A 13,936-nucleotide genomic window follows, 5' to 3' on the forward strand; every position below is an offset into this window, starting at 1 on the left:
TGGGCCATCCTGCGCTGCTTTAGGCGGCGGCCATAAGCAGGGAGCTGGATCAAAAGTGGAGCCTGAACCCAAGCTGGTACCCATATGAGACTCTGATGCCACAGGCAGGGGCTTAGCTTACTCTGCTATGGCACCAACCCCAAGAATACGTTTCTGATGCTGTATGTTTCAGAAAAGTTAAGAACGGAATTTTTATGTGGGTGTTTTATCTATGAGAAGAGGAACCCATTGGTGGATAACATGATTAACAGTGGACCAAATACGATTCTTTCATTCCCCCATCCCTTCTGTTATCTAAGTCCTGTATCAACAGTATGTGCCCTGGGGCAGCGTGGCCTGTGTCTTCCTGAATATTCTACGTCCTGCACATAAACACACGGAAGGAGCCTAGTACGGTGATGTGGCATGCAAAGCTTCCTGCCACCCTCTTCACTACCAAGGGACATGCATATTCTTCAGTCACAGCTGGGACCTTTAATGAGAAACTTCTGCAGTTGTTTCTGATCCAACATCCTGTTCCTTCGCTTCTCTGTTGTGCACGTGCGTGCTTGTGTGTGGAACGACTTTGCAGTATCTGGGAGTATTTTTGCTACTTCTGCAGTCATTTGCGAAAGTGGAAAGGGAAGAACTGCTTGGGGGGCATCTGTTGAGGGAGTGTGTGTGTGTGTGTGTGTGTGAGAGAGAGAGAGAGAGAGAGAGAGAATGGAAACTTCAAGTGAAGACATTGTGCTTGGGTCAGCACCAGAATGAAATCTTTCTGTGAAAACTCCATACTGGTTTTAGACAGAGCAGAGCCCGATCCAGCTGGGAACTGTCGTTGGGAATGGCTCTGGGCCCTTCGGTAGCTTTTCTTGCAGGACTTTCTGATGAGCTCCTGAATGGGCCCGCCTGCGTGGAAGGGATGGATGTGGCAGGAGATGCGTTTTTAGCCAGTGCCTGGGATTACAGCAAGCAGTTTTCATCCTCTTCTGAGATGGCCATCACCTGTGTTTATTAGTGAGAATTCTTTGCCAACGTTTTGTGATTTGATGCTGCACCACAAGCATGATTCTTCTAAATGTTTTTCAGTAAACTTTTTTTAAACTGGAGTGGGTGCGGGGGCGATAGCCGTCATGCCCGTGAGGATGGTGAGCGTGTGTCTGTCACGGGCCGGTGAGCAGGCAGGTCCCACCCATCTCTAGTTAACACCTGCTCACCTTCTGGTGCTTTTCTCGGCCTCGCAGGGCAGTGTACCCCTTTGCATTGTCTCCCCAGTGACAAATTCCTGAGCTGTCACCTCCAGTCCTTCCGTGCTCTCTCTCTCTGCTCTCTTGCTGTCATCTAAAGTGCATTGACCAAAGCAAACCCCAGGTGTGTGAGCTCCAAGAAAGCACCCAGTGAAACCCCAGGCTAGGTTTTTCCATATTGCAGGATCTTGAATTTGCAAGGAAAAAAAAATCCAGAACATGTAAAAAGTTGTGTGTTGTTTTCCTCCACTAAGTGGGTCTGAGCTGGGGCGGCTTTCAGTGAGCACGCACGCCTGCCCCTCCCTGCCACACATGTGGACGAGTTTTCCTCGGCCTGGCTGTGGGTAGGATGTGGATCTGTCCGTTCTCCCGGAGCCTGTGATGCTCGCAGGCTGTGGCTCTGCGCTGTTCGCACACTCGCTCTGCTCCAGGCTCTGCGTGTCTTCCTCGGAAGCATTCCCGGCTGACACTCTGCTACATGGGCTTTTTCTGGCTGCGTGGTACACGAAGAGACTATAGGGCTCCATCCTCCTACAGCCTGGCAATTCATTCTTTATTGAGGGTAGGACAACTTGGGCAGGAGAACTCGGCTGGAAGGAAATCCACTGGCTCTGGTAATTATGACAATTAAGTGTTGACTGCCCCCCCCCTTTTTGCAGTTGATTGTAACTGGTTATAGCCTATAATCCTTGACCGTAACAGGCTGCTTGACTGTGGTCGTGGGTGTTAGCTGGTGGAAGTGACTTCTTTGGGTCCTAGTGAGTGTATACATGCTTAGTGTTTTGCCTGAACATCTGTGCAAATATTAAGACATGAACTAGCACGGGCGTTGTGTACCCCTGGCTCTATTTCACAAGTATGTTGGGAGCAGGCAGTGTTTCTCTGTTTATCGGTTGTGTTAGAAAAGCAGGGAGAAATTTCTTTTGCCAAAGATAAAGCAGAAGCAGGAGGTGGGGATTATTGCCAACCTGCCGTCTCTACCCTGGGGCTTGATTCCTGTGGAGAAAAGCAGAGTCCCCTGGGAGCTGAAAGAGCCGGATCTCATCCAGGCTCACCCCCTGCAGCAGTGAATGTTGCAGGACGTGTAGTTACTTAGCCTGGAATTTTCATGGGGCAGCCACAACAGGAGGCTGTATCCCAGTCACCCAGAAGAGACAGACTGCTCAGCATCCTGAAATCCAGGCTCCTCGCATCTGGTTCTTGGTTATTTCTTTTCGTCTAAGACATGAAAGTGTATAAGTTACCAACACCACACCCTCTTGGTGTTCTTTAAGAAAAGTAAACCCTTACCCCACTGCCTGCCCCCCACAAGGACCACCATCTTCAGCTCTGACCCCAATATCACTGTGTTGCGCTCTGCTTCCAGATAGGGTTTTTGAGTTGTAAGTCGATTTTATCTTCTCCCCTGCTTACACGCAGGTCTTCTCCTGCCATCCTCCTAGGGTTTTTGTAACATACTTGGCGCTCCGTCAGGTTTCCGTGTCTCATCATGTCCAGAGAAAGCAGCTTTTAGGTGCTGCTGGGGAGTCGTTCAAAGTCGTTCTGATATTTAATCCTCTGTGAGTATTCCGCCCCCCCCCCCCGTACTTTTTGAAAATTTAGAGGTGCTGCTGTTTGGTGTGTGTGTTCAAGAATGTCACCACTGTGCTTTCACTTGGGTTTCTTTCTCTATGTCTGGTCTCTGAACTGATACACTTTGGAAGCATGGATTTTATTTTTCTTTTTTAGACTCTGAAAATTTTCTTGAATTCTTTCTTGGATTATTTTCTTCCTTCCATTGTCTTTGTGCCTTCTGGATGGCCGATATTGGACCTCCCAGATACATGACCTGCTTTTCATTTTTCTCTGTGCTCTGTGATGTTTTCTGGAAGAGAGCTTCTGCTTGATGTCCCACCCTGTCTGGCGAGTTTTGGTTTTTTCCATTGTTGTTTTCATTTGCTTGAGTTGTGTTATTTTTATTTCCCTGATCCTTTTTAGCATGCCTCATACATGTAATATGTTATCTTACCCATAGACTTTGAAATATTCTCCTGGGTGTTTCCATGCTGTTTCTCTTGGAACCAGGAACTTTGCTCAAACATCCATGGATGCTCATATTTTTCAGAGTGAACTGTGTAGTGGAGACTAGCATCCTGGGAATTAAAGATACATTGCAGTATGCAGCTCTACTCCGAAAAGAAGGAGGTCGTCCCAATGAAATTGTTGAACATACCTTGACAATTTGATACTAAATTCTTTTCCATTACCTCTACCTACAATGTCATGAAACTTGGAATAACAATTTGAAAGATACTTCTTTTAAAAAAGGAATTTACAAAATGGAAAAGCAGATTCACTCAGGTGACAAGGGTAGCTGTGAAAGCCTGCTTTCCTTGCAGTCGCCTGCTGGGTGGGAACGGCAGCCCTCGTGCTTGCTCACCAGCCGGTATTCCATTGCAAACCACCCAGAGGCGGACTCGGGGTGGTAGTGTTAAACTGATGCTGCCTGTGGATTTACAGGTGAATACTTCAGGGACATCCTGGGAAACGGAACTAAACAGGGAAAGGAGGGGAATATCATGACATTCTTCTAATTGTATCTGCAAATGACACTGAATCTGTTAAAAGCTGATTAAAGTGAAAAGCATCTGAAAATTTTTTAAGAATTTTTTAAAATTTGAAAGGCAGAGTTACAGAAAAAGAGAGAGGTTTTCCATCGCTGGTTCTGTCCCCAACTCTCCACAATGGCCAGAGCTTTTTCCTGGTCCCCCGGTGGGTGCAAGGGCCCAAAACATTTTTCATGAACTTGTGAATGACAGCATCGTTCTGCAGTGGAGCTCTACAGTATCTGCACGCTGTTGTTGCCGCTGTTCTATAGTTCTGCCCTAGGGGTTTATGCATAGTCTGTGGAGTTGAAGTTTGTAATGGGAAAAAAAAAACCAACTTTCATTCTCTCTGACCTCCCTCACTTGCAGTCACTTTTAAGCCCTTTCACTTATTTCAGTGATAAAAATGTCCTTTGTGTCTCCTTGAAGTGCACCCCTCCAAGTGTTGCTTGTAAATGGCTCAGTATTCAGCATTGTCTGCTCCTTCCCATTGGGCAGAGTGGAGCCTCGTCTCCAGCTGCCCTCCCCACCCTCCCCGCACCTCCCGGGACACCTGTGCTGTCCTTCAGAGCCCACGTTGTCACTCTGCATAAATGCTGTTCCCAAACTGTGCTTTGTCTTTCCACTGTCTGAAGTTAAAAAAAAAATTGTGAAATGCGACATGCATAGCCAAGAATGTCTGAAGTTAATTTTCACAGCTTAAACCTACGCCAAGGAGAGTATGCAGGTTTCAGAAAGCCATCTCATCCACAGTCACATCGCCAGGGCTCCTCACTCGCTCAGCCTCCGCGTCCATCTATTTTCTGATCGTGTTAGCACATTTATAGGTTTCCCTGAGCAACAACATCAGCTAGACAGGGTCAAGGTTAGGAAACGCGTGGTTTAGACTCTGAAATTCCCTCTTGTGGCTCAAGGAGCTCACAGACACTGCAGATGACCACACTGGGCAACGACAATGCTCCTGCTTTGTGGCTGTGCTGACACCTGTGGCCAGCTCAGCTGTGCATGAAAGTGCAAGACAGCTGGAGACTCCCCAAGCAGATGGACTGGGTGTTTCCTCCGGGGCAGAAGTTATGAAGAGGAATTCAATGGGGTGAGTGTTGGGAGTGGATCTGATGCACAAGTGGTTTAAATATTCATGCTTCTGTGTTAATGTCTACCTGTGTGGAGAGAATTTTGCTTAAACAAGATCATCTTAGCGGAGATCTGTTGAGTTTCCTTTATGGCTGAGGTGGGATTCGTGTTTTAACTAAAACAGTTCAGGGTGAAAATGTCCTGCCTGCTATACATTCCTCCGTGTGTATATGTTAGTACCAAGCCAACGGAATTTGCTTCCTCTCTGTTCTTACCTACATTGGTCCAAAAATACGTGATCAGGAGAGGGTGACAAGGCTTGGAAAACCCCATGGAAGTAGATTTATGAGCCACTTTGTCTAACAGGTTTTGTCTCACACGTGTACCTGCACGCCAATGATACCTTTACTTCGAGTTGGTCCTTGTAACAATGGGGAGCAGCTGTGGTAATATTTCATGGTTATTATCATTTATCTTTTCTTTGGTTCTTATTTGTTCTTCCTTATTCTTTGTGCTTGCTTGGAGCTCTCCAGCCTTTTCTTTCATTTCTAATCTCCATGATATATTTTTTTTTTTGGACTTTTCTCTTGGCAATAGCATATCATTGGGTTTTGATTTTTTAATTTTTCAAGCCTTTGTCTGCTAAATACTGGCTAACTGTTGCCATATCTCATAACAACAGATCTGTTTGTTCTTCCTTTTCTGTGCTCTACCAACCTCCTGTGCTACTATTGCCACCCATGGTATCAGGCTTTTCTAAACTGAATGGCTCCATTGGCTCCATTCACGAATCCTGCAAGTCGTCACTGAAGGCCTGCTGGGCACTAGGCACCAGATGCCAGGCTGTGGATGCCAGACAGACAGTCCCTGACCTAGAACCAGGGTCACCCTGGTAGGGCTAATCGCTTCAGCATTTCACCCTGCTGCTACTGTCATTGTCAGTGTCTGAGTAATTTGTGATCAGGGGCTCCGCAGCTGTTCTTTGCTCAGCCCCACAGATCATTTTGCTGCCATAAGTAGCGTGTGAAAAAAAAAAAAAAAAAGGACGTTACTTCATGACAAAAGAAGTACCTTGATAAGAATAAGAGGACAGGAAGGGTACCTTTCTCCCCCTTCACTATTTAAAATTATCTAAACTTATCTAGAGTAGTAAAAACCGAGCTAAAATAGACCTGAGGGTCTCATGTTCCCACCCTGTTTGCAGAAGGACCTGAAATGAACAAAGTCCAAGGTCACTCAGCTTCAGAAGCAGGAAGTGGCGGGGACCTTGCCTCCCACTGCCCTCCTACCCTGTCCTGCCCCATCCCATCCCATTCCTGGTCCCCCTACTCTGCATGATGCTTGTGGCTGTGGAATGTATCTGGCTATTTTCTAACAGAGTAGGTCCATCTTGTCCCTGGAGACAGCATGTGCCTGGTGACAACCTGTCCACAACATGATTAGCAAGAGGAAAAAATGGTACAAAGATTCTGAATTGCAGAATGTCGGTAAGGAATCTGCCTGTAATACTCACTGCCCCCCCAACATTGGCTCACTAGGGTGACAGTCCTCCTGGGTCTCCAGCCATACCTGCTGCGTGGTCCCTGAGTGGGAGATGTGAGCCTAACCATCTACCTGTTTGCACCAGCTTGAGAGGGAACACCTCGAACCTACAGGATTAAGGACTGTGGCATCTCGACTCATGACAGGTGGCAAAGCGTGTGCGTGGGGCAAGGAACAGAATGGAACACCCTGAGTGGACCCTGCGGGTTCTTATTCAACCAGAGATGGCATGCAGCTGTACCCAGAAAATTTGAGCTGGTGGGCTTGGAGGAATTCAAGAGTTTCTCGAAAGTTCATCTCAGGCTATTGCTCTTCGGCTGTGAAACCGTCTCTCTGGGAGCCAGACCACACAGCGTTTCGGGCCACAGCCCTGCTCTAGTGTCATAAACGCAGAGCGCACGGAGGCCACACGTGTATGCACGTGCTGTGTCCTTGTCTGTCCTGTCGGGCTCGCCGGTCACGCCAGGTAGCCCTGCTACTAGTGCAGGAAAAATTAGCCTGTGCAGCTGCCAACTGGATGAACAATGATGAGTTAGCGCAGGACTATTAAGGGGTTAACCAATAGGGATTGAAATTCTCGCAGTACTCTAAAATCGCCATTCAACTCTCCAACTCCACCTCTAGGAGCCAACCTTGCAGGTGCACGTATCCCGATGCAGAGAGCAAGGTGGAAAGGCCACAGCCCTGGGGTAGGGACCAGTCAGGACACAGCCCAGTTGACCGGCAGCACGCGGACAAATTAGACATGCATGAGGTGCTCACAGAGTCAGCAGCTGTGTGCCCTGAAACAGGAATGAGGGACTATTTTCTGATGCGCAGTGATCCCCTGGTTATGAAAACAGCATCTGCAGAGCAGCGTGACGGGGGCGCTGCTGCTGCCGCGCAAAGAACAACCTGTGGATAGTTTTTAGGAGTTCCTTACGTCTGTGCAAAGTGCACAAGAGGCCAGTAGTATTGTTGCCTGCTGCAGATGGGGGCCAGAACAGTGAGCTTGAATAGCAGGAGAGTTAAACTTTAAATCTTGCAAGTTATTGCATTCTTTAAAAAATAAGAAAGAGGATCCTGATATCCCCACTCTGCAGCTGTTTTGTCATCACCAGTTAACCTGCCTCTCCTAGCTCTGTCTCGAGGGTAGGACTTCACTCAATGGCAAGTGCATCCTATGTCTTCAATCCTAGGCAAGTATTATTAAAAGCGTTTTCACTGTGAGCTCACTTCTTGGAGCTGGAGTCCAGAAGTGGCTAATAATAGCCATCATCAAACCACCTGCTTGGTCCCGCCGTCACCTAAGAATTTAATTTCAAGGGAGAACACCCCGTCCATCTCATATAGCTTAACATTGCCAATAGTGAAACATGAATGCCAGCAGAGAGGAAATTGCACATCTTTTTTAATAGGAAGGTAAGGATGTTATCAGAGCCAAGCAGACACAGTAATGAGATAGTATCCCACACACCCCTTCTCTGTCCCTGACAGTGTGGCCGGGGGAAGTTGTGGTCATTCATATTCTGAGGATGAGGAGCAGGGAAGATACAGAGTGATACGTGGATGGTTTCAAGGCCATGCATTGAGGGATGTGATGGGGGCAAGAAGCTGACTGTTCTTTGCTATCCTGGTGCCCAGGTCAGACAAATTAGCACAGGAAGGATGCAGGGTTTGCCTCTGGATCGTCTCAGCCTGGGGTCCAAGGATCTGCAGCTTGAGCAAAAGCAGCCGCTCTCCAAAGAGACAGCCAAACTCCCCTCTCCTGCACTCCCTTCAAGTGGATTCTGACAAGTAGAAGAAGACCTAGACAAGTTTGTAAAAAGGGAGGCAGAACAGAAGCTGTATGGAAATGATGTTTATTCCAGCTTCCACACAACTATGGGTGAAAGAAGCCATCCATTTTCCAGGCCCCACGCTTGACTGCTGCCTGATCAGTGAGGATCAGACTCACTCAATTGTCAACAGAGGACGGGGTCCAGGCGAAGGGTGGCACCGAGAGCCGTGGAACTCCCCCGAGAGATGGAGAGTTCAGGGCAAGGTCAGTGCCAGAGGCTTCTAGATGACAGAGGAGCCTGGGCTGCGCAGAGAAAGCTGTTCAGGTCCCGCCAGGGCCGGGGTCGCTGTGGAGACAGCCCAGCTCAGAGCCAGCTCGCACACAGGCCTTCAGAAGTGTTGCTGATGAACCATGCCATCTGTCAATTTTATAATTGACTTATTCATACCTTGTTTCTTCACATTTTTAGGCTTTTTCAGTCTTATCAATATAATAATTGCACATATCTAGCACATATTCAGCATGATCATGTAATCCATGTATACAGTGTGTGATGATCACAGTTGGATAATTGACTGGCAATAGTGGAGCATATCTTTTCATATCTTTGAGAAGTATGTATTCAGGTCACTCACCCTTTTGAACTGAGTTCTTTTGTTGAGTGTTCCTTTGGGGAAATAACTATTCAGATCTTTTACCCATTTCTAATCGACTTCTTTCTGTGTGAAGTTGCTTGAATTTCTTCTGTATTCTAGGAATGAATGCCTTGTTGGATGGCTAGTTTGCAAATATTTACTCCCATTCTGTAGGTTGTCTGTTAACTCTGTTCGTTGATTCCTTGCTCTGCAGGAGCCATTCGCTGTAGTATAACCCTTTGTCCCGTTTTTGCCTTTATTGCCTGTCCTTTGGGGATCATATCCCCCCAAATTCTTTTCCAAGATCAGTTTTTGAAATGTCCCCCTATGTTTCCTTCTAGTAATTTCATACTTTCTGATCTTACACTTTAGCCTTTGAAGCGTCTTGGGCTGATTCTTGTACACGGCAGAAGATGAGGCCCTAGTGTGTGTCTGCTGCTTGTGAGTGTCTGGTTGCCCCAGCATCATTTGTTTAAGAAGCTTCCTTTCTCCGGGTGTCTTTAGCATCTCTCTCCAAGATGAGTTGGCTGTAGATGCTTGCACGTTATACCTGTGTTCCCTATTCCATTGCATTTTCTGTGTGCCAGTTTTTATACCAGTGCCGTGTTGGCTTGGCTAAAGCAGCTGTGCAGTATGTTTCAGGGACAAGCATGGTGATGCCCCGGCTTTGTTGTTGCTCAGGATTTTCTTAGGATCTCGTGTTTCTGCATGAATGTCAGGATTGCTTTCTCTGTTTCTGTGAAGAGAGCCCTGGGTATCTTTATTGCATTGATTCTGTAAGTCACTTGAGCAGTATTAATTCTTCTAGGCTGTGACCGTAGGCATCCAGCCTAATTCCTGTGTTCTTTTTCTTTTCCTTGATCAATGTTTTGAAATTTTCCTTGTAGGTGGAATTTGCTTCCTTGATTAAATTTATTCCTAGGTATCTGATTTTTTTTAATAGCTAATGTGAACAAGATTTCTTTCTCAGCAAGTTTGTTATTGGTGTATGAAGACATTATTGATTTTTTTTTTTTGTCGGTTTTGTAAGCTGTGGCTCTACTGAATTTGCTTGTCGGAACTTCTGGTTTTTAGTTTTTGGTGGCGTCTTGAGGCTTTCTTAAATATCAAATCACATTATCTTCCAAGACAGATAAATAGTTTTGTTTTTTACAGTGTTCAGTGGGCTATGTCTTCCCCGGGCCCTTCCTCGTGTGCTTCTCCGGGAGTGCTCCGATGTGCTCCCTGGCCAGCAACATCACATCGCCTTCATGGGAGGAGCTGCCCAAATGCTCATTCCTGGCCAGACCCCACCCGAATCAGAGTCAGGGGGCAGGAGGGCACCGGGGTTTTTACAAGCCCTCCAGGAAACCTCAAATGCAGGAAATACAAAAGGTTAAGAAACACTTTAACCCCAAAGTCTAGCATTTTGAGTAAGATGAAACACAAGAATCACACCCATTTTTTTGCCAAGTCCATTTTCCATAAACTTTTTGGAGCACCCAGTTATCCTCAAGGCCATGTTGAGTTGGCCTTGGATTTTATTCCCTACTGTCCTGCATTGTCACCTACAAAGTCTGCTTCAGCTTCATTATTAATTTAGTTTGTTTCAGACTGAATGGTGAACCTTCAGTGTGAAATATATCATGACTTGAGCGCGTAGCAGTAAGATCTGAAATTTCTCATATGTGATCCTTGCACCTGAATTTGGGGATTCAGTATGGATTATTCTGCTCTTAAACCTTTTTGTCATCCTGTGCAGTTACTTTTCTTTAGAAAGCAAAAAGGCAAATCGGCTGCCCTGTTGATCTACTGAATAGATTGCGATCAACATTTAAAAGAAAAAAAAACATGCCTCCTCTGAAAGCACGTTGTTTAAGTTACTCATCCCGGGCTTTCCAAGCTTCGGTGCACGTGAGAATCTTCCTAAAATGCACACTCAGACTCAGCAGGTGCAGGAGTGAGTGTGCACACTCAGATCCAGCAGGTGCAGGGGTGAGTGTGGGCAGCTGCGATGGTACTTTTTTGTTAGGTTCCGGGTGGTACCCGTGCTGCTGCTTGGAGGAACCCTGGGAACTGTAAGGTCTGCAGACACTCAGCAGTAGCAAGTTGACCTTGCACAAGCCCCTGCCATGTTGGGGTGGAGCTTCCAGAGCCCATGCTGCACCTTCAGCAGCCAGGCTCTGTGCCCTGCCTGGTGCCAGCAGCTCCTGCCTTCCCAGCACCGTGTTGTTTCAGTTGGATGAGCCAGAACTTGAATGTGATAGTAAATTCAGTGTGGGTTCTGGAGCTGGGCTACGTGTTCCAAGTTTGTGTTCTAAGGAACTGCATCACATTTACAAATGTATTCATGTTATGGAAAAAGAAGGCTAGAAAACTGTTTACCCAACAAGTGCCTGGAAGTGATTATAATTCACAGTGTGAAAACAAATGAGATATTGCAGGGAAGCCATTAACTAACTTCACATCTTTCTTCTGATTCTTTGATCTGTGGGGCATTCTGTTGGCTTACACACTGGAGCAAAAGCCCCAGTTCACAGTCAGAACACCATGGGGCTTCTCTCATTCCTCTCTCCTCTCTTTCTCCCCTCTCTCTCCCTCCTTTCTCTCTCCTTTCTCCCTCCCTCTCTCTCTGCCTCTCCTTCTCATCTTTCTCTCCGGGGTGTACATTATTGTGTTCATAATCACAGATATGACAACCAAAGCTATTCTTCAAATGAAAAGTTCTGTAGAAAATTATTCTTATAGGACATCAAAAGAAAAAAATCTTATCAGTGTTTTGTGCCGTCTACTGTAGCACTAACTAGGAAGCTGCTTCTCCCTGGTGCTCAAGGATGATGGAAGAAGAGCAGCAGACTTTTGCTGTCTCCCTTGGGTTCTATATTGTCCCAAACTGGATTAAAGATGCTCTTAATGCTTAAGGACGTCCTTCAAAGCCTGCTGTTAAACAGATGCATCAGTTGAGCCATGCTACATAATAAGCGACCATCTAACGTAGTATCCTTGAATAGCAGGCATTATTAACTTGCTCTTGGAACTCAGCAGATGGTTGTGCTGGTCTCACCTAGGGTCACTGTGGTGCCATCAGTCAGCTTGCAGAGGTTGGCCAGAACAAGAGGGACCAGGGAGCCGTGTGTCCCTCGGCACACAGCAGGCTCAGGGGCCTTCCTCCCACACTGATGGGTTGCAGCCCAGGAGGAACCTGCCCTGCTTCGGAGCTCATAGGAGCAGCTCTTGTACCACTGTCCGTGGTCCTGAGCCCAGCCCAGAGTCACGGGGCGGGCAAACTCCACATCCCACTGCCAAGAGCTGCAGAGCTGGGTGGTACGATTGGCTGTTGGCTGGCTATAACTTGGTGTTATCTGGTTCTGTCCATGGCCCAGGATCCTGAGGACCCAGTCGCTGGAATGGTTCTACAACAATGTCAAAAGCCGCTTCAAGCGCTTCGGCAGCGCCAAAGTCCTGAAGAACCTGTACAGGAAGCACCGGCTGGAGAGCGGCACTTGCTTCGACCTGCTGGGTACTTTACTGCCAGGAGAGGTGTTGGTGGGCTGCTGGCTGGCTGGCATGTGTGTGTGTGTGTGCGTGTGTGTGTGGTCGGGAGTGGGGGAGGAGAGCACACTTAACCTGATACCAAAGACCTGCTAGGGGAGCAGGAGAACTGATACCAGAAACTCGGTTCTTTAAGTTTTGACTCTCTTGGTTCCAGTGTCCCTGCCGAGCCCCAGTCCTCACATTAGGGGCACAGAAGACCAGAGCATTTCTGCAAGTGTCAAATATTTTAGTTCTGGATCCTTATAAAAGTGGCAGGTTGTTGGTCTGCTCCAATGATGAAAATGTTAGAACATCATTAGGGAGAGAAGAAGTCTGTACACAGAGGGTGCCTCTCTGCTGTCCTTAACTCCTGAGCCCCACATTCTGTTCACCCCGGGTCCAGCGCTGGACGGAATGGGGGCGTGGGGGAGTGTCTGCTCCCCAGCACTCGGCCTGAGGGGTGCATTCCAGAACAGAACCTGCTCACTCACATCTCTTCCTTCTGCTTCCTTGGGTTGGTGGGGTTCCCCCCCTTTAAAAACAAATTTGCCAAATTGAGATCTCACACGCGTCCTCTACCTGTTGAGGGGGAGAAAAAGCAAATGTGTGGACGCTCCTGCAGAATGGAAAGTGGTGCTGATTTCCGGCCCTTGCTCCCTAAAGTCCCGCGGGCAGAGAAGGAAAATCGCAAGCACTGCGAGGGGAGGGGGGCCGCTTCGAAATGCACACGTGTCCTTTTCAAAGGAGGCAGCTGGGATGGGAAGGATCAGCCCACAGTGAGGCTGGTGTAGGTGCTGGGCCCACTGGGAACTCACCGCTTCTTTCATCTGAGCCTCAGGCACGGCATGTCTCGGGCGGGCAGCGTTCAGGCACTGCCTGGCAGGCTGCTGCTGCTCCAGCTAGCTGCACTGTCTGTGCAGGTGGCACCTTCTTTATCTGCCAGGGATCCGTACCCAACACGTCCTAGCTTCTCAGTTCTGCACTGGCTCGACTGTAAACTCCTTATTCAAATCCACTGCTTTAATACCATCAGGATCTCTGTGGAAACTAAGGTGGAGACAGGCAGATGGGGGTGTGTTGGTGAGATGTTCCCCAAACCAAGATCTGTAATCATGACACAGTAATAGACTTTGACATGCACACCGTGAACCACCACCTGCCTCTCCCAGCCCAGCCTTGCTCCTCTCCTGCAGCCCGGGTCAGGTGCCAGATGAAAAAGACCCATTTGCTTTTGTCAGATGGATCCAAGATTTGGCCATTTCTTCAATAATCAGCTTTGAATACCGACTGTGTACCGTCCTGGCTACAAGTTGAGGCTGAGAAGGCAGGCATTTCAAAACCATCGTTCCAGGGAAAAAGTCTCATTCCATAGGTAGCCACATTTATAAATAATATAATCTCCAGTGGTAGCAAGGGCTCACAAGGCCTTGGCTGACAGACCCTGAAAAGAAACATGACCTGAAATGTCGAAGTAGCCATTGTTAACAAATACTTCAGCTTGAAACCAAGAGAAGCAAGAAGTGCTTTCATTTAGTATTGGATAAGATGGACGGGAGCACCGGCCTGTTGTTACTCTGTGTCTGTTTTCCACCTGATTCTTGG

General features: G+C 47.5%; 1 protein-coding gene across 1 annotated transcript in view; it reads left to right on the plus strand.

The window, feature by feature from the left end:
• LOC121165607 (myosin VIIA and Rab interacting protein) overlaps positions 1 to 13,936 on the plus strand; it is a 192,497-nt gene that overhangs the window by 132,962 nt on the left and 45,599 nt on the right. Inside the window, exon 4 of the mRNA XM_040994283.1 lies at positions 12,184 to 12,320. Coding sequence (XP_040850217.1) covers positions 12,184 to 12,320 — 137 coding nt within the window. The remainder of the gene's footprint in view (positions 1 to 12,183; positions 12,321 to 13,936) is intronic.

The sequence above is a fragment of the Ochotona curzoniae genome, unplaced genomic scaffold, assembly GCF_017591425.1.
Source record: "Ochotona curzoniae isolate NIBS_2020 unplaced genomic scaffold, NIBS_Ocur_1.0 contig_908, whole genome shotgun sequence".
In the NCBI taxonomy this organism is placed as follows: Eukaryota; Metazoa; Chordata; class Mammalia; order Lagomorpha; family Ochotonidae; genus Ochotona; species Ochotona curzoniae.